This window comes from Rhinatrema bivittatum, chromosome 2, assembly GCF_901001135.1.
Source record: "Rhinatrema bivittatum chromosome 2, aRhiBiv1.1, whole genome shotgun sequence".
Taxonomy (NCBI): domain Eukaryota; kingdom Metazoa; phylum Chordata; class Amphibia; order Gymnophiona; family Rhinatrematidae; genus Rhinatrema; species Rhinatrema bivittatum.
This window is the reverse complement of record NC_042616.1, coordinates 598,915,273-598,943,118: the sequence shown is the minus strand read 5'-3', so window position 1 is coordinate 598,943,118 and position 27,846 is coordinate 598,915,273. Positions and strand designations below refer to the sequence as shown.

The window sequence follows — 27,846 nt, the reverse complement described above, 5'->3', positions numbered from 1 at the left end:
GGACGGAGGTTAGGTTTTTGTCTCCCATCGACATTTGCCAAGCTGCGACGTGGTCCTCCTTACATACTTTTTCCAGGTTTTATCATCTGGATGTGCAGACCTGGGAGGACACAGCCTTTGCAGTGTTGACTGTATCATGGGCAGCCTCCCACCCTATTTGGGAGTAACTTTGGTACATCCCACTGGTCCTGAGCCCTTCTGTCTACATGCTAGGAAATGGAGAAATGACTTACCTGATCATTTCTTTTCCTTAGTGTAGACAGATGAACTCAGCTTCCTGCCTTCGGCTGCTGCCTGATCCTCCTGTGGGACTTTGGCTCCCAAGGATTATTGATAAATGTTCATCCAGTCCATAGATTGGGGTACCTAGATTCTTAAGTGAGTTCACTGTTTATTGTTTGAGTACAGTTATGGTTGGCTGTTTTTAGTCAAGTTGTTTGCTAGTCTGTCCACAGTTATCTTTTTTATCTTTTATCTGAATTTATTAATCGCCTATATCCTGGGCAATGTACATAAAACCAATCATAGCATTTCGATAAATACACACAAAAATCAGAATTCACAGCAATAATACAACTCAAATATACAAGGAATCTTCTGCAGACTTAATAAAACTTTTGTATAAATAGTCATGTTTTTAGCAGGGTCTTAAAATTCTTAATGCTGTCTGCCAATTGTAGAGCTTCAGGAAAAGAAATCTAGGTAACCGGGGTGGCCACAGAAAAAGCACAATCTCTGGTAACACTAAATCTGGCATGCAATGGTGAGGGCACATCTAACAGGCCTCATTGTGTGGTGCGAAGCTGACAAGATGGACAATAAAGCTGTAAAAAAGCATTGCTCCAGGGTGAAACATCAGAGGAGATATCGTATACTTAATGAGTTCCACAGTCGGAAGCCAGCATAATTCAGATAGCACTGGAGTGATGTGCTCATGCTCGTTGGTGCTGGTAATAGTTGTGCTGCGGCATTTAGCAATAATTGAAGGGGGTCTAAGCATTACATTTGCTTTTGAAGAGAATACTGGCAGGCTGGGGTCACTGCAGGAGTATATATTCTGTGATGTCAGCTTGCTCCATCTCCATTTGCTGGCAGGGGAACATAACCCACTGGTCCTGAGTCCATCTGTCTACACTAAGGAAAACGAAATTATAGGGCAAGAAATTTCTCCATTAAATTGTAAGCCGGGATAGGGAAATATCTGCTTTACCTAAATGTAATCCACCTTAAAGTATCATGAAATTGGAATATAAATAAATAAACATTTACATAATGGAGATCATGTTGTACAGTCTTGCGTACCTAGGGTAGGTTTACTCGGGAGGGTGAGGGGATAAGCTTGCTGCATTCACTGACTTTGGTTTTTGATAAGTGTCTGAAGTGCACGTAATTATTTATTCCATTGCAGTTCGATAAACAGAGGCACAGGCTGAAAGTGACTTGCCCAGGATCTTGCTGAGAGTATGTAGACAAGCAGGATCTCAATTTGAGTTTTGGGGGCTCTCATGATTCCTTGCTATACTGTAGAGCACATATCCATCCTGTATATATTTTGATTCAGCTTTTGAAGTACCTCGTACTGATCAGTCCTATATTTTTGTGCTGTTTACGTTTGCATCAATTGCATTCCCTCCATGTCTATGGACAATAAAGATGTGCTCATTTACACTAAATTTATGCTGAAGCAAAGCTACTCACCATTAACACTGGTTTGTTTTTTGCAGGTCATTACAGCTGGTTCATCATTATTTTTCTTCGATATGATTCTGAATGTGCCAACTGCTTGCTGGTAAGTAGCTTGATGACTTTGTCATTCTCTTTTGATCTTCTGTGCCTTATAGTTACATAGTAAATGACAGCAGATAAAGACCAAAATGATCCATCCAGTCTGCCCAGTAAGTTGTTCAAGGTTGTAACTGCTGTTTGAGCCGGTTACCCCCATAGAGAAATGTTACACCAAAAGTTGCCACAGGTTACTCGGTTTCTTCATTTCCATCCTCTCTCCATTAATGATCCTCTGTGCATCCACCATCCTTTCTGTGAAAAATAAGATTTCCTGACTCTACCCCTATGGAGTTTTATATCATGACGCCTAGTTCTACAGCTTCATTTTCATCTTGAAAGGTTTGATTCTTGTGAATTAATAACTTTCAGGTATTTAAAAGTCTATCATATCCACTCTGTCTCCTCTCCTGTAGGGTATACATATTTAGGTTCTGCCAGGGCTTAATTTGTAGACAGAAAGGAAGTTGGAACCATGGAGTTACCCAGGGAGGGGGTTGGGGCCAGGACAAGGCCCAAACACATAACTCTAACACAATTCTTCCTTTCCCTTGCCCCAGCGATTCCTCATCCTCGGCCCCCGACCAGTGCTCAAGCCCCAGCTGACCTTCGCCCACCAGACTGATTTACACCATTGGCTTTGCTTCATTTCCTCAAGAACTGGCAGAAAGCTATTTTAGGTCAGCCCTTCAGAAATTAAGCCCTGGGCAACAGGACACAAAAGGTGATTGCAATAAGCGTAAGTTTAACACTTATGAGCAGTATTGTAGTGGTCAGGATTGAAGCTTTGATGATCGGCACTACTGTTCCCAAGTTTCACACTTGTGCTAATTCAGCTCTTTTTTTTGTGTTTGTTCTTTGTGCAGCAATGTCTGCTGCAGAATCACCTTCCCTCCTGTTCTCTGCAGAATTAGGGAGCAAAGTAGATGTTCTTTGCTCTCTCTCATCCAGGCTCAACCCCCTCTTCCTGCAGGCTAACTGGAGGGAAGGGGCTGGAGCAGAACACCCCTGCTTCTCTGCCTCTTAAGTCTGAAAAGAAGTGGTGGAACTCCATTCTGGGCAGTTCCCCCAAAAACTAAGCCCTGGGTTCTTCAGTCCCAACTCCGTATGTCTTTTAGAACAGACCCCATGTGAAAGAGTTTAAAAGAGTCCCAGAAAACCTTAAGGGGCAGGTTTCCGGTATGTATCCTGGTCACAGGGCATTTCCCTAAGCAGGGAAACAAAAGAGAATAGAATCTGCCACCTTCTCATCCCCAAGGATTTTCTGTTCCCTGCTGGGCCTGCTAAGACTGTCTATTTGCAATTGCTGCAACTTTTGATTTAAAGCTGCTGATGTAAGCAGATCTTTTCCTGGTAGTTTCTGTTGTGCTGTAAATAAGACATTTATTCTTTGTGGAAAAGGTCCAAAGTCCAGACTACTCTGTCCTCCAGCACCCTTCTATCCAAGGACTGCGCCCACAGTATTACACATGGTGTAAGCGATGGTATTTCTGGTCCAAGTACCAGCACAGATCGGAGACCTATGTTAAAAAGAAAAATAAATTGGGGGCTTGGCTGCAGATAAGAACAGTGGGCCAAGGGGGCTAACCCCACCCAGTTAGACAAGGACATATAGTAAGATAGAGCCGCATAGGCTAGGTTTTTCTTTCTCTCTTCCCTTTATCCTAGAGGAAAAAAAAGGGAGAGAGGCCTGCTGCACCTGAGGCCCAAATAACCAAACATGGAGATAGCCCATATCCTCATAGAAGAGCAGCAGCTCCAACTTGAATTAATAGAAGTCTCCAATAACAACTGGTTCTTTCCCATTGAGCTTGTTCCCAAATCAGATGGGCAGTATCCGCCTCTGCATAGACTTCATGAAAGTCAATGAGGCCTTCATACTTGATGCATAGCTGATGCCCCCTGTAGATGAACTCATTGAGAGACTGGGAACAGCTCAGTTTATAGCCACGCTGGACCTAACAAAGGGATACTAGCAGGTGCCCCTCACTCCAGCCACAAAAGAGAAAACAACTTTCTCTACACCTAGAGGGCATTTCCAGTTTACAGTTCTTCCCTTTGGACTTCATGGAGCTCCAGCTATGTTTCAGAGTTTAGTTGACCACCTAATACACCCATACTATGGCTATGCTGTGACCTACCTTGACGACATTGTCATCTACAAATGGCAACTGGAAAACAGACTTAATCCAATTGTAGGCAGTGCTTAACAGCCTGCGGAAGGCCGAGCTGACAGCCAACCCCAAGATATGCCTGTCATGGGGGCCAAGAGGTACAGTATCTGGGATTCTTCCTGAGAAGGGACAGGTCTATCCCCAAGCACAGAAAACAAATCGCTCGTGTGCTGTTTCCACAGATGACAAGCAAAGTGGGAATCTTTTTAGGCCTCATTGGATACTATAGAAAATTCATACTAAATGTCACAGAAAAAGCTGAACTTCTCACCTGTCTGTTATAGAAGAAAGCCCCAGAGACAATCAGCTGGTCCAAGGAGATAGAAGAGGTCTTCCAGGGGTCCATATTCAAAAGCCATTTAGACAGATAACTCAAAAGTTATCCTTCTAAATGGCAAATGTGACAGATTCAGCCACTTATCCAGCTAAAATTATAGCTAGATAAGTCGTTTTCCAGCTACAGTTTAGCCAGATAAAAAAGGGACATTCCTTTCCTATTTTGTGGTTTAATGGGTATTTGACTGTTTTTCCTCATTTACTGTTTATTTTTTAATTGTTTTAATATCATGTTTCTGTACCAAATTATGTACTTTGATTTATAATTCTAAATTGCATAAATAAAGAAAAAAAGGGGGAGGGGAATTCCGGAGAGGGGCTGAGATATCTGGTTAACTTAGCTGAATATCAGGTTAGCTGGATAACTTCAGACCTGCTTCAGAACAGGTCTAAAGTTAATCTGGCCTTTTGTGGCCGGATAAACTGCCACTTAAGCAGCTATATTCAAAAGATATAGTCGGTTACATAAAGATGCAAAACAGCAAAAAAAAAGATTATGGGCCTACAAGCCCTAAACAGACCTCCTTCTCCCTGCTGGGCCAAGCCTGCTCCCCCTCCTCAAAGTGGTGGTATCTTAATTAAAAAAAAAAAATAAATAGGGCCAGGGGTCATTACCTCACACCCACCACCACCCCCTCACTTCTGGTTCCTGTTTGTTTATTTATTTATTTATTTTTAATAGGCTTTTTTCCAGGGGTCCCCCTTCTACCTTAAATACACATTTTCATGCAACCTGGATCTCAGCAGTGCTCTTCCATAATCTGGGCTCAGTACTTTGCTTCTGCATTGCTAGGCAGTGCTGCCTAGTTGTCAAACCTTCGACAACGCCTCAAGCTTTCTGAAATCATGTGTTCTCTTTACTCCTTCAGGGGTGTCCACTCTGTTGCAAATCTTAGTTTTATCCATAAAAAGACAAACCTTTTCTTTTAACCCCTCTGAAACATTGCTCACAAAGATATTGAACAGGACTGGCCTCAGACCCGACCCCTAGGGCGCTCCACTTATCACTGTTCTCTTCTCAGACCAAGTACCCTTTATCACTATATGCTATTGTCTGTTAGGCAATCAATTTGTAATCCATTCCACTACCTTGGGACCAGCATTAGCCTGCTTATTTTATTAATGAGTCTCCTATGCAGGATTGTGAAAAGCCTTGCTGAAATCCAATCACATTAAGTTTTCATACTTGATCTGTATCTTTAGTCTCCTAATCAAAAAAAAAAAATCAGTCATCTTTGTCTAACATAACATTCCTCTGATAAAACATAAGAACATAAGAAGTGCCATGCTGGGTGAGACCAAGGTCCATCGAGCCCAGTATTCTGTCTCTGACAGTGGCTAGTGTGGGTCACAAGTACCCGTCGAATCCCCAGTAGTCGATCTGTTTCTTATATTTCACACCCAGGGATAAGCTCTGGCGTTGTCTCCTCAATTGTATTGCGTTTTACCTGTAAACCGTAGTGAAGGCATCTAGCTAAACTTCGGTATATAAAAGCGTACAAATAAATATCTACCTGGATAATAATTGATTATGGATTTTCCTTCAAGAACTTGTCCAATCCTCCTTTGAACCCCACTGTGTTAGTTGCCTTGACCATGTCCTCTGGCAACAGATCCCTTAGCTTCATTGTACAAGGAGTGATAAAATACTTCCTAAGATTTGTTTTAAATCTGCCAGTTGCTAGTTTCATAGTGTGTCTCCCAAGTCCTAGTCTTGTTTGAAAAGGTAAATAATGTTTCCTATTTACCTTTCCCATCAAATTCATGGTTTTATAAATTTCAATCATATTCCCTCTGTTATCTCTTTTCCAAATGAAAGAGCCTTAATCTGTTAAGCTTTTCTTCATAAGGGAGCCTTTCCATGCCTTTTCTCATTTTTGTCACCCCTCTCTGTACTTTTGCCATGTCTGCTATGTGTTTTTTTTTTCAGATGAGGCAACCAGAGCTGCACCATTGATCTAATCAAGGGCATTATAATATTTTCAGTTTTGTTCTTTTTTTTTTTTTATTTTATCTTTATGCAATTTTACAATAATCACAAGATATTAATCTTGAAAAAGAAAAATCAGAGAATACAATATTCATTAATCACTTAAGTACATTCCCAATCACCAAAAACTTAGTTTCTCTGTATTTACAATCCACAAATGGGGGGGGGGGGGGGGGGGGGGGAAATAACACAACCTAAGGAAAACATAGTAACACAACAAAATCTCAGTAGCTTATAGAGACTAATACTTCATATGGAACTTGGGATATCAATACTGGGTTCAGCTGTGGTTACAGGAGACTTCCCCACCAGAAATTGTCAGTTGGGGGGGTCATAAAATATATAAGTATTATTTGCATATTTTATCATGCATTTGCATGGAAATTTAAGATAGAACACCCCCCCCCCCCAATCTGTAAAACCTGAGATCTCAAGAGGAGGAATGCCTTCCTCCTCTTCTGAGTTTCACGTGAAACATCTGGGAAAGCCTGAACGTTACATCCTAAGAATGTTTCATTCCTATGTCGCAAACATAACTTTAACAACCACTCTTTATCAGGTTCTAATGCGAATGTTACTATTAGCGTAGCTGGTTGCGCGAGATCAGTGTCCGAAGTCTCTAATATTGCAGAAATATTCATTGGATCCTGAGTCGTAGCAGGAACAAGAGGACCTTCAGCTTGTTCCATCATTCCTGTAGGTTTGGGTAAATAGAAAATCTTGGATAACGGTGGAAAAGTACTCTCTGCCTACTGTAGCACTTCTGTAAAGAACCCTTTAAAGATTTCTCTAGGTGAATTGTAAGGAACTCGAGGAAAATTAATAAACCTCAAATTTCTGTTCTTTATTAGGTTTTCCAGATTTTCCATTTTGGCAGCCATACTTTTCCTTTCTTTTATAGTTGTTTGCTGCACTTGTTGTATCACTTTTATTTGTTCCCTATTTGTTGAAATTTGCATCTCCAGCTCGGTATTGGTATTATTTTGCACTATAGCCTGTTCTTCCAGATCTTTTATCTTATCATTTATAGGTAATATTTGCTGCAAAATAGAGAGCCTCATTTCAACAATTGTCTCCCAGATTGTTTCAAGCGAAAAAGTCTCTGTTCTTACCACCGCAGGTATTCTCTCAGTCGGGTGGTCTTGAGTAATCCCAGCTGTTTCTCCCACTGAAGTTTCCCTTCTCACTCCAGGCTGCTCCGATGTACTCTGTGGGCTCTCTGTCGTGCTCGTTGGCCCCGACTGACCCTGCAGGGCTCTGCCCCGTGACACTTTGGTCCGGCAATTCCCACAGTCCCTGGGCACTCCTTGCCTCAGCAGGGTTTCCTGGAGGAGTTCCTTCCGTGGGGCTTAGAGGTGATATCGAGCCTGGTAGAGAGGGGCGCTCTACTTCCCTTCCACCTCTCTCTAACGGCTGCACTCCCGCGCTAACGTCTCTACGGACAACATGAGTGTCCATGGGTCCGGATATCACTGTCGACACAGGGGCTGCAGGGTAAGGCTCACCCCGTGCTTTTCGTTTTCTTCCCATAAGGAATATTGCAGCAAGAAATCAAAAACTTTTTAAATCCCCCACAGGAGCTCAAAGCCGAACAACGCTACTGAGTGGCCATCTTGGATTCGCCCCCTCTCAGTTTTGTTCTCTATTCCTTTCCAAATAATTCCTAACATTCTATCTGCCGAAGATGTCAAAGCATTATTCACAAAGATCTCTGAGGTCCTTTTCCTGGCTGGTGACTCTTAACACAGGATCCAGCATTGTGTACTTGTCATTGGGATTATTTTTCCCTATATGCATTACTTAGCAGTTGTCCACATTAAATTACATCTGCTGTTTTAGAAGCCTAATATCCTATTGCCTCGGATCCTGCAACCTACTGGATTGTAGATAGTTCACCGCCCTGGCCTTTAACAGCGTCTCCATCAATTTTCCCACCACTGAAGTAAGGCTAACGAATGTGTAGTTTCCAACCTCTTTTCTGCTATCACTTTTGTAAAGCAGAACCACAACTGCTCTTTACCAATTCTGCTGCACTAAATTGCCTCCTGGGATCTATTGAACAGGTCCTTCAGCAGACCCGTCAGCACCTCTCTGAGCTCCTTTTTTGTCCCATGGCCTTGTCCACTTTCAGTTTTGCTAGTTCTCCCCATACCCTCTCTTCTGAGGTTGGGGTGGAATCTACCTCACACCCATCCTTACTCTTATCAATCAGCAGCAGATCTTCTCCAAGGTCTTTGTTAATGAACACCGAACTGAAGTATTTGTTTAATTTTTCTGCTTTTTTAAAAATCTTTCTCCTTACATTGACTTATTTCAATCTTACAATACCAGCTCTAGCCTTCCTCCTTTCTCTGACATATCTGAAGAATGTCTTGTCACCTCTTTTTTTTTCCGCTCTAGCAGTCCTTTCTTCCACTTGAGCATTTGCTGTTCTGATTTCTTTCCTTGTCTCTTTCACCTTCACCAGATGTTCTTCTTATTGAGATCCTTTGTCCTTTTGGAAGGCTGCTTTTTTTATCCCCCTTTTTTTAGCTACTTCTTTGGAGAACCATACCAGTTTCCTTTTCCTCTCTTACTTTTATTTACTTTTCTTACATAAAGATTGGTTACCTTGTGGTTATCATTATACGCAATCATCCTCTGCTTCTCTATCTTTCCTGTGATGTATTGTGTACTTGAGCTCCATTCAGGCCATAGAAACGACGGCAGAAAAGGACTCGCGATCCATCCAGTCTGCCCAGCAAGCTTATGGTAGCATCTGCCGCGCCATACAAGTCACCCCCATACTTAAGACCAGCCTTATAGCCTTGCATTCCTGACTCCGTTTGTGTGCAGATGGCATCATATACAACTGGATACTGCAATCCAGAGGATTCCTTGTACAAAATTCAGTCTCCAACTGAGCATTGGCCAAGAAAGCACAAAAATCAGAAAAGCACAGTAATGGCCAGGGCCTGTATCTAAAGTACTGTGTGAGTGAAAATCTCTGTTGATTGGCGGCCAATCCCCTTCTTGGCTTTCCATTTGGGAAGCATCAGATCTCTTGTTTCCCTTGCCAAGGGATTTTAATCTTTTAAATTTTGGTATTGAAAAGCAGCACATCTGCCTTCATAGCTGCTCTCACTGAAGCTGATATACAAAAAAACCCAAAAAAACTCAAGTTCCTATATAAGTTAAAGACCTATTTTCATCCAAACAAGACCCTAAGTTTTCAGCTGAAAATTCACCTAAATTTAGGACTACTGATCATTTGCATAGATTTAAGATCCTAGGGTTAGGTACCTAGTGCTGAAAATTGTTGCTTAGCACCTAGAGGTCTATATTGAGAAGCATTTAGGCAGCTAACACAGAGGTTAGCTGGATAAATGACTATTTGGGCATGTGATGTGGGACTGTCTGTGGGGCTGATTTCTACAGTTAAAGTGAGCAATTCCAAGTTATAGATCCTAGAATTGCAAGGAGGTGGCGTGCCTTCTACACATAAGTGGGTTTTCTAGTGCCAGAATCTCCCCTGCACATGTCTTAAAACCTCTTACAGTAAGGAAAAGGGGTTTTCATTAATCTTTGTGACACGAGTCTTAATCAGTAAGCAAGGCTCTTTTTGAGAAGACTGAATTCTAATATTTTCCGCTTTACTGGGCCTTTGACAACCATGTGGGGATCTCCCTTTTAATTCAAAACAAAACCTGGAACTGGACTTTCATCTGCTTGTGGCAACTCCTGAAATGTTGTACGTCTGATTCCCAAAACCCTTGCACCATTCCAGTTCTTAGCTACAATTCAATTCCCCAAATTCTTTTTATTCAGTAACAGCTAACACTCAAGCAGAGCAGTAGCAGTTTGAAACAGGTATGTAGCAGGACTTAAGACAGCTCAACCTTTAAGTTTTCATGCAGATTTAAGCATAAGAAGAAAAGTACTGCTCTTAGTCCTACTACTTCTGGGCTGGTTTGCACTCAATAAAAGGATTCCATGCCAGAGTTTCCAAGTGATTGACTAGATAAAGTCTTCCAGCCTGGAGTTTTAACGTATATAGCTTGCAACACAAGTTACAGATAATTAATAACAGGTTAAGTTTCAAACGTAGATGTTTGGGATTTTCTAAACACCACAGTTTCCCCAAAAGCATACAGAGCTGACCAAGCATGGCTCCAAAATACTGAACTTCCACTACATGGCTTCAGCATTCCCAACCTTAGGGTTTCAAAGTACAAACTGAGCAATTAACACACATGAAGATTGCTCCAGCACCATTTAAGGTAACTTCAGCCTAATATGTCTGGGTGTATACAGCTCAGCCTTTCTGCTGCCTCTAATATTGAGCTTGGTGCGCTCTCTCTCTCTGCCTTCTGCAGTGGTTTCTAATACATGGCTTCAAAGTCTAAACATCTGCTGCTTTCTAGACATGTTCCCCGAATACCTAAGGGAATAGCCACACTTTCCCTGCTGTTTGTAGGCAAGAGACTTAGCTTAGAAATAGCAATGTCCATCTGCTTCTGTCCTGTCATCATCAGCACTATACTCCATTGTTGGAAAAGACAGCAGTAATATTCAAAATGTTTTTTGGAGCTGTCAGCTGCAGAAGTAGTGCTTTTAAAAACATTATCTTCACTTATTTCTAACAGAAATAGAAATATGAATGAAATGATCCTGAAACAATGAAACTTGTATAAAAAAATATTTAAGGCTCATTGACACTATGTTCACATATGGAAAAGGCTGCTTTTTAATGTTCTGCAGACAGTTTACAACTTTGCTAATGGCCAAACAGAACTTATAACTGTCAGGTCTTTTTTTTTAAATTTGTGACAATAATCAGCACCAAAAGACCCTGAAGGTAAAGGTATTCAGACTTATTGTTTTGAAACCATTGCCAGTAAATATGTAGATGATTAACAATGACTTGTTTCTTCAGGATACATTTTATGATCACTTGCCACGTAACCATTGCTATTTGTTAAAGATGCTGATGATTTAAGATTGAATACAATTTTCTCTCATTTTAACCCTTTCCCTCCCCACCCCCTCCCTAAACAGCATGCATACAAACAGGCTAATTTAAAAACGAGCATGCGTGCGCCCACACATGTGCATATGGGCACGTGAGCGAAGATACTCTGGAATTTTAAATCATATGCGCAATTGTGCACATTAGTCTTAAAATACACCAACCGCTCATAAGTATGCTGCTGATTTTAAGAGGTTACTTGAGCAAAGCTAGTGTGCTTCTCTTCAATAGGATTTTGTCCGCTGTTATGCCTGTATGAAAGCAAATTTTAAACATGCTTGTGTGAGGCACATTCCCAGTTTTCCAATTAGTCCACCAGTTTGTTTAGTTAATATCAAGGTCTTCCAGGCCTCCCCACTGGTTCTTCATCCTGCACGCCCGCCAGTTGATCCAGTCCCCTCACTCTGTCCAATGAGCCATAAAACTCAAGGTCAACAGACTTGCGCCTCTTCAGGAGCAGCAGTAAAGTTACGCGGATAACAAGCCCGTGTGTGCTGCGGTTTCCAGTTTTAAAATATGGAGTTATGTCCGTAAGTGCTGGCTCCACTACAGAATGCCCATGCCCTGCCCCATTTCTGCCCCCTTATTTTTCACACACGCACATGGGTATATACACACGTGATTCATGGCTTTTCAAATCCGCATTGCTTACGCGTGGCCAACATACATGCGTATATGGGCATTTTTGCACGAGCAATGCTTTTAAAATCAACCAAGTTATATATAAAAAAAATTCTTATGACGTCAATATATTTATTTACTTCATTATAAAATAGAATATAGAACATAAAGGTACAATAAAATAAATTATCACCATCCCTTAATGGAAACCAAAACTAGATTTTAGCAATAAATAGCCCCTTACTCCCCCCCCCCCCCCACACACCTTCTGCTCTCCCACATTTATAACTAGACTCTGGTAACTTGGCTATAGATACCTCCAAATACTTCCAGTATCAACTGTTACCACCTCCACAGACCTCTGACGTCATCAACCATGTCTTCGGTTTCTTCCGGAAGTGATTCAAATCTTTCTGTACTGTAATCTCTAGTGGTAATAAATTCCATAATTTCGATATTACCATGGAGAATACTCTACTGTGTAACCTGATTTGTCAATAAAAATAAAGGAACACAGAAACCTGGTTCTTGGCCCAAATGTATGCAGAAATGCCTGACGACCACACCCACCCACCCAGCGTGGAGTAGATTTTTGGCAGCTGGAGGTAGAAACTCTCCCCGGCGGTGCTCTTGGGCAGCCAGCAGGATGAGATCCATCAGGCCTCTGTGATGTCACTCTTCAGCAGCCCAGCAGGATGAGATCCATCAGGCCTCTGTGATGTCACTCTTCAGCAGCCCAGCAGGATGAGATCCATCAGGCCTCTGTGATGTCGCTCTTCAGCAGCCCAGCAGGATAAGATCCATCAGGCCTCTGTGATGTCACTCTTCAGCCGCCCAGCAGGATAGGCTTCATGGGGCTGCTGCAGCGATGGTTTGGGGTCTCAGCCACTTAGGCTTTTACTTTGTGCATGTCTGCACCACTGTTCCTCACCTGGGATGTTGGTGTCACAGACAGAAGGACAAATTGAAAGCGCAATGCTTTTATTTCTTTCATAAAATGTGCTGAAAATCAGGTTTGAGCTGTCAGTGTTCCTAGGTTAGCCAAAAATCTAGCAATACATCTGGAAAGCAGTAAGACACCGGAGGTCCAAACTGTTGGCCGAGTAGCACCAGTCTGTCCCAGTCCTGATAGCAGGGTTAGATTCGGGTATGTGCAACGGGGTCCCCCACATCTCCAGAAGAAACACCGTGAGGTAGGAAAGGACTTGGCACTCTTCTGTGACAGCATGCAAGTGCATTTTATTTGGGAAACTGGATAACAAATAATAATAAAACAGTTGCACAGTCTTTATGTATAGAATGTAAGTGTGACCAGAGAGAGAGGCAGGGAGCAAGGGCAGACTCCCTCACTGACTAATGCAGGTTACAAGCTATCTAGGTAAGTCTTAGAGCCTGTCTCCTTATTTATTTTAAAAAATCAAAACAAAAACCAATTACACGTGTATACTGTTCAATCCAAGGTTCTTGCTGGTTTCCAAAAAGTATAATCATAAAATTAAACAAAGAAACACATCCCTTCCCTTACAGGGTCAGGTGATACAGCCAGGGAAGGTTAACCCTTTATTTGGGTTGGAGCATTACCTTCATTACCATCATTCAACACAAATAAGACTGATAAGATTGATGGTCCTGCCTTTAACTATTTGTGTTTTAATGATTTGGTCTTATGAATGGTTTGTAGAGATGGTAGCCATTGCACTGCACCAAATAAGTATTTACAGAAATGGTGTTGCCTCCTTCAAGTCATTTCCCCAGCAGGGGTCAGGAAAGGAAAGTTAAGCGGTTTGAAGGCCAGGGGGATAGGCAGACCATTATAAGAGTGTCAGAAGGTTATGTTTTGGTGCCTGTCTTCAAACAACTGGTTATACAAGTCCATGTGTATCTGCGCTCTCTGCTTGATTAGCAGTGATCCACACAGCACAGATGATGATCCTTCCACCACTGCCTTGGCTTTTGTCAGCTCCTGCCTGATTTCTGTGGGCTGTATAGCTATAGTGGGTGGCCCAGCTTGAGAATTTAGCTGAGGTTCCCTTGCATTCCTGCCACATCATTAATTCACAGAGGAAGCAGAAATTCTGGTTTCCATCATAGTGAAGAAGGAACCTCGTGGGATGTAGGATTTGCTGACATTTTACACAGCTGCTGATTCCAGAACTTTAAAGCTTAGTGGGTTATAGAAAGTTTGATCATTTCAGGAACAATGAAGGATAGGATAGATTTTTCAATGGTACAGTAAATCTAAGATTCAGACCAGTATAATGTTGTTGAATGCATATTGCTCAGATTTACATTTCAGTGTCTAAACAAAATAAAAGGTTTATCTTATTTTTAATACGTATTATACAAAGGTTTTTTTTTTTAATGTTCAATAAGCAGCTTTCCTGTTTCATAAACTAAGCAAGCCGTTACAATTACTGAAATGCAGGGACGTTCTTTCCAGCCTCTCATTGATGTCTGGATGGGGAGAGGGGCCAGCATTCCACCATATATTCCTGTTTGTTGTGTTCTAGAGGAGATTTGTGGGTGAAGGGGCTCAGGGCTGAAAAGTTTGACCGAAAAAAGAATTTCATTCGGTTTAACTTAATGCGCCATCCTCCGCTCCCATCCATCTTTAAATGGTCACACATCTGACTGAGACTTATGAATAGTAATAAATAAAATAGCAAAACCAGTTTCATCTTGATGTAAGAGGAAGGCCATGTGATGATATCTTGGCTTCAAACTTTTCAGCCTAGGCTTGGTGGCTTTGAAAGATGTAAATTCAGATAGTATACAAAGTTTGGGCTATGTATTTTGTGCAGCAGTTATCATTGGAAAGCTAGCTGGCTGACATTGAGAAATGATTGGCAAATGTCTGTCAAGTGTAGGAAGAAACCAAACGAAAAAACGAAAAGAGAGGGAAAAGGATACAAATCCAATCATATAAATCTAACAAAACAACACATTTTTACAAAAAACTTATATATCAGCAGATGACAATATCATAAATGATCGCTTCAGAATCTCACTCTGCAGCCTCTCGCCGCACAATGGGCCCCAAGCTGTAATCAGCTTATAAAGCGGTGTGTTAGAATTAATCATTTATTGTCATCATACTGAAAATGAATAAATTTATTTAAACAAAAAATATTTTTTTCTTTTTCTTTTATAACTCGTTATTTAAACCACCAAAAAATCTTACCACTAATCTTCAAAAAATACTGTAATTCCCACATTTAAACTACCCGAAGATAATTTAAAAGCTATACATCCGAAATGTTGAAAAAACGAATACTTAGCCGCTTAATTTATTTATTTATTTATTTATTTTATTAAGGCTTTTATATACCGACTTTCTTGATACAAATCAAATCAATTCGGTTTACAATGAACTAAGCAGAATATACAATTAACCAATCAACAAGAGATACGGAGCATACAGTTACATTATAACAAGGAAGCCTTAACTTGGAGTAGGAAAATAAAGAAGGGGTGAACGGTGCAATAAATATATAAATAAAATGAAATAAAATAGAATAAATACTATATACAGTAATCTAATATGGCCAAAAGAGGCTCATAGAGAAATCGAAATGGTTCCATTTAAAGTTGTCCCGACATGTTTCGATTGATACACAGTCTTCCTCAGGGGATTCTAGAATTTTTCTTTGCAGGCCAATATTCTTTAACCCTTAAAAACAAAATAAAATCAAATCAGTTCTACAAACTCCCAAACTAACAGGGGAAGATGTTACATATAACAATTACGCAAACAAAACTCGCTATTAGCAAAAGAAACTCACCCGGACAAAGCAGCTGTCTCATTCACTATGTTCCAAAAATGGCACCAACGCGTCTATAACCACAAAGTTTGTCTCCTAACATTTAAATCTAACCCAGTCAGCGTACGTCACTGGAAATGCACACTAGATGTTAATGAAACTACAACTCCCATCATGCAAAAAGCTAAAAAACGGACCAATCAGTCTCTCGATTTAAGCCCTTCGGATTGTGGTGCCCATGCCCCTTACTTTACATTGGTAAGACTATGCGCAGCTTGAAAACTCGAATGATTGAGCATAAGAGCGCCATCACGCGTCAGCGCGTGGAGGCGCCTATAGTACAACGCTGTCTACAATTGGGTCATTCGTTTGAAGTTCTACGTTTTGCGGTAATTGAAAAAGTGACACCGAGTAATAGAGGGGGTGATTTTGATAATCATTTATTACGTAGGGAACAGAAATGGATATACTATTTCAATACTGTAGCCCCGAAGGGCTTAAATCGAGAGATTGATTGGTCCGTTTTTTAGCTTTTTGCATGTGTAGGAAGAATACAGCCTGGGCTTCAGATGCAAGTTTCACTGTGCCCCATCACAGATAGTTAAAACAAACAAAATAACTAGTAAAAAAGTGAGCAGATCTCTGCTGAAAGTCAGAGTATCCAGACTTGGCCAACCTGAGCGATTCTCTGTTTATGTAGTGATTTTTATAATCAAAGAGACATTTTAATAGTGCAGACAAAATTAGCACAAAAAAAAAATAACCACACCATAAATATCCCATGGCTAAGATTTTGTCCAAGGTAATAATTTTTACGGTATAATAGTGTTTTGCTGTCTTGTACATTTTATATCCATTATAACATGCTTGTTTGCCAGAGCAAACAGAGAGAAGAGCCCATGGGAAGGCTGCAGAAATAAAACCTATTCTTATTGAGAAAAGGTATGTATTATTCTCAGGGTGTACCTTAAGGTTTAGAATTGTGTAAATGCTCTCAAGCTCGCTGCATTTGGGAATGGATACTGGGCTTGGTGTGAATAAAGATGCACAGAGGAGTCTGAGCACAGAGATGTAAGGAAGGCACTTTACTTCTAATCCTGCTCTACCACTAATCCTGCTTTTTAACCTTGGTAAAGTATTTTTTTCTCCTTTACTTTCAGAGTAACCCAACCATTAATTGGGTAATAATAGTAAAAGTTCTCTTTCCTTTCCTCCCTTCGGAAAACTTTCCACTGCAGAGTTGACAGCCTATGTGTAGTCACACAATAGATGATGGCAGAAAAATGCCAACTGGCCCATCCGTTCTGCCCAGCCATTCCTGTCTACACTACAAGGATATATGCCAGCTGGAGAACATGAACCATGTGTAAGATATTGTGCCTTTTTAAAACCGTAACAAAAAAGGTTTACCAGAATACATCCATCAATAGCCATACATATATAAATAAAGATGCACTAATTTCAGGTTAACCCTTCCTTACGCTATTGGCCACCAGGCATGTCTTCATGTTAAAAAAAAAAAAAAAAAAAGACACTGAATGCACAGAATAACAAAGTTGTGAAAAGATGGCAGAGTGTTAATCTGTGCATTTGAATGGTTTTTTTGTAATCCGAAGTCTCGCTTGGGGGGGGGCCTATAGCGATAAGTGGACCCCTGAAGAAGCCTTCCAAGTGAAACATGTTGGGTGGTTGTTATCGCTAGTTTTCCCCTTATTAGCCCTGCTGAGTGGATTCCTTGTTGTCTGCTGGGCTTGGAATTATAGCAAGTGGACTTAATTCTCTGAAAGATCTAAAGGTTACCTTCAATTACAAGTTTGGGATTTCATCTTTCTTCATATGAGCTGATCTTGATTTGCTTTGTTTGAGGAACCTTTCATTGTTGTCAAATTTAGAAGGGTTATCATCTTTTGGGGAACTTTAAGACTATTTCTGGCTTGGTGGGAGCTTTTTTTCTAAATAATTTTTTTGGGGTATGTGGCATGTTTTTGGTTTTGTGTATGTGTCTTGTATTTTATGTTGTTTGTATCTTTATGGCCCTCATGTCTGTTTTATGTGTTGGTGAATGAAATGTTGGTTTAAATAGATATATAATTAAGTGTATGTTATTTAGAGAAGTTATTAAATATAATTTTCATAAATTGGTTATTATTTAAAAAGCTTTGGAAGAATGGGTTAAATGGATTTAGTGCATCTCCATCTATATAGATATCTCTCCTTTTCCAGAACAGTTTGTTCATGTTCCTCGATTGTACTTTATCATCTTAGGTAGATAAGTATACAAGATCTCCCCTTTAGTTAAATCCCAGAACCCTCCTTTTCCCATGTTTATCCTCGGAGCTTGGAGTAATCTAAATAGCTATCAATGCTGGTGTGGCCATTGCCCACATATCCAGGCTCCTAGATTCCTTATATAACTTGCCAGAGCAAATCGTCTATATCAGTGCCTGAATTTTTACTGGGCCTTCTAGTTAATCACTGTTTTTGCAGCCTGCCGAACAGAACCATCTGCTAGTCAGGTCTATCAGCCTGTCAGAGAGACTCAGTTGTGTGATTGCCTGCACTTCTACTAGGACTTCTAATCTATTCACCATTTTGCCATTCCATGCCATGTCAACCCCAAAACTAGTTATTGTATTTATTTATTTATTTATAAAATCTTGTATTCCGCTGCTTCCAAAGGTGGTGCCCAGAGCAGATAGATAATACCAAACATTCATAAACAATTGCACAGGACTAAAACCACAAAAAATAACAGTATATTGAAATAAAATACATTCAAGCATATGCCCTTACAAATAACCATGCCTTCACCCCTTTCCTAAACAGCTTTATATTTGAATAACAGTCACATGCCATAAGGTTGTATTTCTGCTATCTCTTCAATTTTTGCAACTAAGGATCAACTGTGCTTTTCACATGCCCTCTTAAAGTCCATTACTGTTTGACGCTGCCTTCTTTGCAGGAGAGCATTCCTTACATTCACCATGCTAGCTGTGAAAAATATTTCCTGATGTTGCTCCTGAGTGTGCCACAGGGAGACTAATATCATGACCCTTTGTTCTAGAGCTAACCTGCCACTGATAGGCTTACCTTCTGTGCATCATTAATACCGTTCAGGTATTTTGATTTCTCTATCATATCTCCCCTGTCTTTTCTCTTTTCTAGGTTATACATATTTATGGCCAAATTTTTAAAAGGCCTATGCGAGGCAAATCTGGTAGATACGCACATGAATGGGCCGCGCGCACAAGGCCGTGTGGATCTTCAGAGGCTCGCAGTCACGTGCGTATCTCCCGGAGTGTGCATTGTGAAGGATTTTTTAAAAAGAGGTGGCCCGGGCAGGCGGTGGGGGTGGGGCATGGGTGGGCCAGGACTGCGCCATCAGCGCACACACGCATGCTGAGATCCGAGGAAAGCGTAACATCTGCTGCAATGGACTGCGGGAAAGTATGAAAACAGCAGGGTTTTAGGAGTCGAGGCTGGTAGGATAAAAGGGAGGCAGGTTAAATAGGGGATTTAGGAAGTTCACTCCTTTACAGGGGCAAACTGGGAGGGAAATGGGCCTATTGCGTTGCCGCCCGTACCTACTAAAATTTGCCCTCCTTACACGATCGAGATGGGATTTGCATGCACAAGCGCACGTTGATGTAAAATCGTGCGTCCGGGTACCCAGTTTTATAACATGCGTGCATAAACATATGCATGTAATAAAATCGGTGCGACTGTGCACGCCTGTGCAGCGGTTTGAAAGTTACCATCCCTGATTCTTAAGCCTCATGTTGTAGGGCTTTTTGTGCAGACCCTGCACCATGTTGATAGGCCTCCTCCATACTGTCTCCATTCTATTCCTTTCCAGAGATACAGCCTTTAGAAGTGAACACATTACTCCAGGTGAGGACTCCCCAGTGACATTACAATAGCATAATCACTTTTTTTGGTTTTTTTTTTTAATGTGTCTCCCTGTATACCCTAGAACTCACTTTGGGAACATGAAACTTTTTATTTGATCTTTTGTTTGCTCATATTTTATTGATTTTATTATATATTTTATTTCCTATTTTCAATTTGTTTTATTATGTTTGCTTTTATTATATTATTGTTTAGGTTTATATTTTGTTTTTTTACATCACTTTGATTGATTTATAATTGTAAGAAAATGTGATTGATTAAAAAATTACACTAAACTAAATATCCTTCTAGCTTTTGTTTCACTTTTTCACTGCCTTTAAATCACTGGATATAATCACCCTGAGGTCTTTCTCCTACTTCATGGCTATTGATATTATATATCTTATGTACCACTCCTTCAAGATTTCTGCACCCCAAATGTGTAACTCCTCATTTTTTTAGTTTGAAACATAATCGCCAATCAACTGATCACTCCTCAAGCTTCCTTAGATGCTTCATGTACCATTTTCTCCCTCAGACATGTACATTCTGTTACAACTTTTAGTGTTTGTAAAAAAAAAAAAACAAAAAAAACCCCAACTTTTCCTCCTAACTCCTTTGCAAGATATTGAACAGAACCAGCTCCAGGAGCAATCTCTGCGATACTCCTTCCTTTCTTCAGAGTGAACTCCATTTACTACTATGCCGTGTTGTCTGTTCCTCAACCAAATTCTAATGCAGCCCACTGGCTTAGGTTCCATTCCAAGACTGCTCATTTTATTTGTGAACCTCCGATATGGGACAGTAGCAAAGGATTTGTTGAACTCCAAGTGCACCACATCCAGCACCTATTCTAGTCTAGTTCTCTGGTTACCAGTTGAAGACATTTTATCAGATTCATCTAACATGATCTTGCTCTGGTAAAACTATGTTGCCTTGGATTCCTGCAAACCATGAATTCAGGATGTTCCATTAATTTTCCCACCACTGAGGTCCAAACACTTCCCTAACATCACTTTTATAAAGAGGGACTACATTCGCCCTTCTCCAGTCTTGAAGAATAGCACCCATCTCCAAAGATCTGTTGAACAGATCCTTCAACCAACCCCACCAGAACTTCTCTGGCTTCCTGTAATATCCTAAGATGTATCCTGTCTTGCCCCTTGGTTTTTTTCCACTTTCATTTTTTTCTAGTTTTTCAGGAACACTCTCATCTGTAGACCTGTGTGCCTGAAGTGCTAAAACACCAGAGCTTATTGGGATCCTGCCTGAATAAGAGACAATATAGAACACTAATGAGCATTACTGGAAGTATTTTAAACCAAGTTTGTCCATACTGCAGGATAATGCCTGATGTGGTTACCATTATAAGTTGCTGATTTGCTAGTGTTGAGCTGAAGATCTCTGCTATTTTTTTGATTTGGCCTTAAAAGTGTGCATCTGATGGTATATTGTGATTTTATCTAAATTTTTTCTTATCAAACGTTTACTCCTTTCTACTCATATTCCCATTATGTAGAGCCTCTGATATTGACCACATTCTTAATTTAATTTAAAACAGCATTTATAACACCCCCCCCTTTTTAGTCAAAAGTCAATACAAAGTGGCTCACAACAGTTATAGCAAAATTAAAAATGACCCATGTTCACCCCCTACTTACCTAATTACAACCTCCCAGTTCTCAATACTACATAAGTCATAAACTTGCTGATCCCGCACCCCCAACAGCAGCAGTAAAAATTCTATCCACCTTCATCTTAATAATCTTAATACAATTAGCTCCTGACCCCATCTCATCACTCTGGAGTTTAACTCCCTCCTATGATGAGTACAATATCATTATTTTAATTCTCTTCTTCAGTGTTCCCTTCCACATGTATAGAAAGGACGGTGATTGCCGGGACTTCTTTTTTCACTGTAAGAGCAGCACTTAAGTAAAGGTGCCCCTTCGAATGTGACCCTAAGATTCTATTCTAAAGAATAAGAGCTAATTGGTTAGGGTGCCACACTAACAGGGTCATTCAATCAAAATGCGTTATGGCATTAACGCCCGATATAACACCTTAATGCATGCATTAACGCCATAATGCATACAACAGTTATGGTAGCGTGTGGCGTGAATGCAAATTTTTCAAGGGGGCGGGATAGGGGAGGGGTTTGGGCAGGATTAACGAAAATGAGGGGTATTATTGCACTGTGCGATAGCATAACATATGCTATCACACACTTTTAACGCTGGAAATAACTACTTTTTTCCTGGCGTTAAGCTGTGCAAAATGTAAAAAATGACTGTAACGCAATTCGCGCTAAAGATTGCAAATTGCATTTTGGCCTTGCGGAGAGGGGAAGGGAGAGCCTCTGGGGAGGCCTTCACGGTATTGAACTATTTATATCACTATAGGAGGGCCAGCCAATAACTCGAGGTGAGGTTTTGGTGGTGGTTAAGGGTTTTGGGGCCAGTTTTATGTGCAGAGTGAGATGTTAGAACAACACATATGGAATGAGGAAAGTCTCACAAAGATGAGATTTCTACAATGTTCTCTCGCCCTAGCTTGATAGTACCCTAGTATAGAGTCCATCAAGCTAGGGCTAGAGAACACTGTAGAAATCTCATCTTTGTGAGACTTTCCTCACTCCCTATGACGTCAAATCTTCACTGAGGTGTACTGTGCTGTTCGTACGTCTTTCTCTCCTCCCTCTCTCCTTGCAAGTAGCAAAGTACAAGTATTGTGAGGTGTGAAAACTTTAACACGCTTCGCTATACACTACCTATGAAAAGGCTGTGGTGTGGTAATTCTAAGGTTATCATAGACACACCCCTTTTTCTTATCTTGGGTGTTATCCATGCGAAACTAGCATTTTGATGAATCTAGGGGTCAATACTGAACTGGTTATAATCTTCAAATGTTATTCGTTGCTTTGGGCCTGTAACTGGGTAGTTGGCATATAAAAAATTTTTTTTAATTAAATGATCAGGTTGTGAGATTCTGAGGTGTTGACTTATGAACAGGGAACTAGGTGAGGCAAGTTACAATGCTGGTGCGCTTGTTCCATAGGATAGTGTAATGAGATGCATTTCTACTGCTTTTCTCTGTGCAAGTTGGCATTATCATCTTCCCTTTTAGGCTCTTCATTGTTCTGGGTAGATGAATATTTACTTTATTTTAAAATTTATATTTTCTGCTTACTTACGATATCATCACTTCCAAGCAGATTAAAAATAATTAATTTTAAAACTGTTGTATAATCTTATCACAAAGCAGACATAAAAAACCCCCAGAAAAACATTGCATCAGAAACCTATTGTAAATAAAATATTCATGATCAATTAAAATCTACACAGAGACATTAAAAAACACATCAAAGGGGGCAAGATGGCCGCCAGATAGGTCGCAGAGGAAATAGGCTCGCGGCGTTTCTCTTTTCCTACTAAATATACTTATTAAAAATGCCCCATACTAAAAGGAAGGGGAAAGTCAGGGAGCAATACTGAGCTTACCAGAGACGGACCCTTTCCAGAGACACTTCGAGGACTTCCTCGCAAGAGCAACTTCAACACCGGAGGGGCTGGTCGCTGGGGGACGACGACAGAGGAGTGAACGCCGTCCTCCCTGACCCTAGATGTCACTCTGAGCCCAGGCGAGCCGATCAGAGATACAGGCTGAAGTGTCTCCAGCAACACCTGAAGCCCAGAGCGGAAAACATCGAGAGCTTCTGGAGATAGTCCGGCTAGAAGCCGGGATGGGGGTGGAAGGAGGAAGAACCTCAGAAGCTAGAGGCAGTCAACTTGTGCAAGAGCCTGGATCCTCAGGAGAAGGAAGTCAGATGAAGGCCGCAAGGACAACAGCAGGCATGGTGCAATCGTTAACCATTGGGGAAACGAGAGAAGGCCAGCCAGACCCGGTGACTGTGAGTATAAATCTTGGCCAGCCTGAGAAAATAACTTTGGGCAATGTGTGGTCAGCTTTAAAGGCAACTGAAACAACTTTGAAATCTTTGGCTCAAACAACTATCGAGGCCAAGAATCAAACAATGATTAACAGTCTGATTGGGACATTTAATTTAAAAATTGAAAACCATGAAGAAAGAATATCCAAAGTTGAGACTTTACAACAAAATTTCCTTAAGTCTGATATGGTACTAGAGAGAAGATTGGAAAGAGTGGAAAACACCTTAAGAATATTAAATTTAAGGATAATACATTTCCGTTCATTAGAAGGATTTCACCCGTTGAATTATTCAGAACTTACATGAAGCAGGTTTTGAAAATACCTGAATCTGCATTGCCTGTCTGTTCTAAGGTGTACTATTTGCCCCAAAGGGGACAAGACGGAGATGAAGAGAGGCATACATTGGATATTTCTGACTTACTGGAGTTATCCTTAGAATCAGAAATTAAAGAAAGGAAGTCAATGCTTGTAAGATTTGCATTCATATCAGACCGAAATTATGTATTGAAAATGTTTGTTAGAAACAGGTTAGTCCTTTTTTATGGACTCGAATCTGGATATATCCAAATGTAGTGAAAGTAACAGAACAGCACAGAAAAGAATTTCTTGTTATGAGAGAGAGGGTTCTTAGCTTAGGGACACGATATGTTTTGAAGTATCCTAGCAAATGTTGTGTTAGGTATTTAAATAATAATTACGTATTCTCTGAGCCAGAGCAGCTCAGGGATTTTATGATTGGTCACTCTCAAAGTTCCCCTAGAGAGGGATCGACATAAATGTAGTAAGGTTGCTCTCCTATTGGATACATTAGTAAATAGAGAAATATTATAATTCGCTCATTATTCTTTTGCCCCCTTATTTCTTATATTTAGGTATATATACTTAAAGCCTATGGTTAAAGTTAGATGGAATATGTATATTGAGAATTTAATAATTTAGGTATATGTACCGTGTTCTAATTAGAAAGTATTACATGTAATTATGTGAAATTTGAAAAATAAATAAATAAATAAACCACATCAAATACCTGTCATATCTCATGTGGCTTTTGCAAGGGTTATGCTTTACTTTGGCTGAAAGACGGAAACAGTTAAGATGAGATACTGAATTTGTGACAAAAGGCAAGGAAATAAACCTTTTCCCTCCTCGCTAAGATTCTCTCTGTGCAAAACTTAGATTGCTTAACTCAGTCTCTTAGGAGCGTGATCCAACCATGTGCTCCTGGGCCAGCACATCTCTAGAAAGGAAGTCTCTCAACTCCTGGCTCCTCCGTCCCTTATTGAGATTTTACATGTGGCTTGTCTGTGAAGCAAGAACAGCTGTCTGTCTCTCTAATTCCTCACAGGTTAATTTTCAAAGGAGTTACACGTGTAAATGTGATATACAATTGTAGCAATTTTCAAAAGCCATTTACTCAAGTAAAGTGCACTTAAGCAAATAAATTCTATGGACAATTCAATGGCATACACTGTAGCAATTTTCAAAAGCCCACTTACTTGAGTAAAGTACATTTATTCAAGTAAAACCCAGTTTTACACATGTAACTGCTTTTTAAAATCAGGCCCTCAAAGCACAGATTTCTGTCTCTTCTTCTTGATTACCAGCTCTTCAGGAGAAGAACTGACCGCAGGTCTGCCAGATGCACTCTTCCCTTCCAGCTCCCACTCCTGGTCATCCCTGCCCCTAAAACAAACAGAGCCAGCCAAATTGAGCCTTTTCCTTAAATGGTCTCCCAGCATTCCTTTGGCTTCCTTCTCTGCTGGCTATGAAGTGCTGTTCTCTGTGCAGGGTAAACAGTACAGCCCTTTTCCCAACTTGTTAACACTGTGATTGCTGGATGCTGGTTCTTGCAGAACATTTGTCATTCACAGGAGAGAGCATACAGGGATTTTGAAGTATTTTTATATTTCTTCACCTTGTCTGCGTTGGCTTGCAGTCTCATCAGAGTTGAAAAACTCTTTTCGGCAGGTCCAAAACACATCACTCAGATCCAGATGCAGCTTGGTCCACTTTGTAAGGCTCCAATAAATAAGCTTGTGGGGTCCTAGTCAAGATGGCGGCATGAGAAGACACATTGAGAACTGCTCCTCGCTGATTCTAATTTCCTTGACGATATGCCTGCAAAATGTAAAGGAAAGCTTCGGGTTTACTCCCCTGCACCCAAATTACCTTCTGGACAAAAGAGGATCTATTCCTTCGCTACCTCGATGTCTGTGGAGAAGGGGAGCGAATGCCCCGCTGCAGCGAGTAGAGAAGGAGCCATATCACAGCCTGGGGATATTACTCTCAGCCCCCTTGACTGCAGGCCTCCTCCGGTGTCAGCGACAATGGTGAGATCTCCTGAAGCGATGCAGGGAGATGACCTCATCAACCTGAAGGGAGGGGGTCCCCGAGGGAGCGAGATCGTGCCGGCAGAACAGCTTTCCTCTAGTCCAGCTGAAACATCGGGGCCTCAAAGACTGGAGTATTAATTACATCTATATCCCCAGTTCATCATGAAGAGGAAGAAAAAAGGCTACGAGAAATCCAAGCGCTAGAGACCAGAGGAATTCAAACTGCACTGGCAGAAGGGGTGAGTTGTTCATACCATCTCCTAAACCAACAGTAGTCACCCTGGATGCTCTATGGGACTTGATGGTTGCAACTGGGAAATTGGTAAATGTTTGTGAGACAAAGGATAACAAGCTGGACAGTGAAATTTTGAATACTAAGCAAAACCTAGATGGACAAATAAATGAGATGGAAAAAAAAGCTAACTGAGTTGGACTGTAAAGTCATACAAGTTCAAAAGGTAAATGTGAATCTCATTAAAGATGTTGGAATTCAGTCCAAAAGACTGGAATATCTTGAGAACTATTCTAAACATTTAAACTTGAGGTTCACTAATTTTCCTAGAGCTTTGGGGAAGAATACCCAAAGCACGTTAAAGTATTTTACTGAATGTTTAAAGCTTGATGAAGGTCAAATGCCACTTGTTAATAAGGCTTTTTTCCTAAATAGATCCTTAAGAAAAACTGGAGAAAATCGCTTGGAAGCCTTGGAAAACCTGACCCGATTCATTGAAAGTTCTGATATTGAAATATTAGATAGAGGTACCTCATTAGTCTCTTTCATTTCTGACGGGGATATTAGTAAGGTAATGAGTAATTATTTCCTAAATATGGGTTTAGAATTTCATGGCCAGGTAGTAAAGATCTTCCCAGATTTATCAAGGCCGACCCAGGTTAGAAGAAGGGAGTTTCTGAGCTTTAGGGCTCAAGTTTTGGCATCAGGATATACATTTGTCCTAAAATATCCATGTCGTTGTTTAATAGGTCGTAAAGACGAGGAATTTGTGTTTTCAGCTGTAGAACAACTTAAGTCCTTTTTGTATGCCAGAAGTGTGACTAATTCCATCGCAGTAGGCCAATAAGCCTGTCTATAAAAAAAAAAAAATACTGACGTCACACTAAGCCAGTTTTTCTTGAATGATTAGTATATTTTTGTACTCCTTTGTATTCCAGGCTAGGAGTCCCATATCAGTTTTTCTTCAAATATAAGTTCATGCATGATTATATTGGTTGTTTGAATTCATTATTTTCCATTACTTCATTTGTATGATACATGTCTTATTTTTCTTGGTGAAGTATGTAAATAATACTTTGTGAAAAAAGCAATAAAATATGAATATAAAAAAAAAAAAAGCTTCCAGGGGTAGGAACCTGCTTTTTATAGTAGCTTGCTTCATAAGGTATTCTATACCAGCGATTGTATCATAGTCCAGAAATCATCTTTATTCAGGACATATCTACGTCATCTAACTAGCTTGATCTTATAAAAGGCAGATTTAAAATTAATTTAAGCTGGCCTGCATACCCAGCTTAATCTCCAAAAATTCTCAGATTGTGAACTTCCAAAGAGAGAGGGAAAACACTACCATTATTCTGTAACTTTAGCTGTGTGGGGGTTGAGGGAGATTGACTCGCCCAACGTCTTCATTCTTCAGTCATCTAAGTTTCTATGCCCAGCTCCCTGTTTCTTTTAATCCTAGTGTTCCCACACCTTTATTTCTATCATTGCTGTTTGCTTGTTAACTTGTTACCTATCTAATTGAAGGATACTTTTTTTTTTTTTTTTTTTTAATCTGAAGGGTTTTTTTTTGTTAATCCTGAGGTTTTTTTGTTTCAGCGCAGTTGGAACCAGGTCTGGGATCTGGAACCATGAGCCAGCCTTTCCAACTACCCAGGGATTTTTTTTCCCTATCTTATATCTTCTCTTCCCCCCCCTTCCTCCAGTGTATCTACTTTGGTCCTTGCAGTGAAGGTCCTTGGCTGTGGGGCATGTACCAGGGCCCCC

At 40.5% G+C, this 27,846-nt stretch overlaps 1 protein-coding gene across 8 annotated transcripts in view; it reads left to right on the top strand.

Moving 5' to 3' along the window:
• Positions 1 to 27,846, top strand: part of TMEM241 (transmembrane protein 241) — a 204,686-nt gene that overhangs the window by 174,897 nt on the left and 1,943 nt on the right. For 2 of the 8 annotated variants that reach the window (XM_029591130.1, XM_029591128.1), the window contains one exon: positions 1,725 to 1,789. In XM_029591130.1, coding sequence (XP_029446990.1) covers positions 1,725 to 1,789 — 65 coding nt within the window. Of the gene's footprint in view, positions 1 to 1,724; positions 1,790 to 2,342; positions 2,522 to 16,550; positions 16,570 to 16,910; positions 17,039 to 26,511; positions 26,604 to 27,846 lie in introns of those variants that run through there. The other 6 variants (XR_003854781.1, XR_003854780.1, XR_003854782.1 and 3 more) reach the window with 6 other exon arrangements.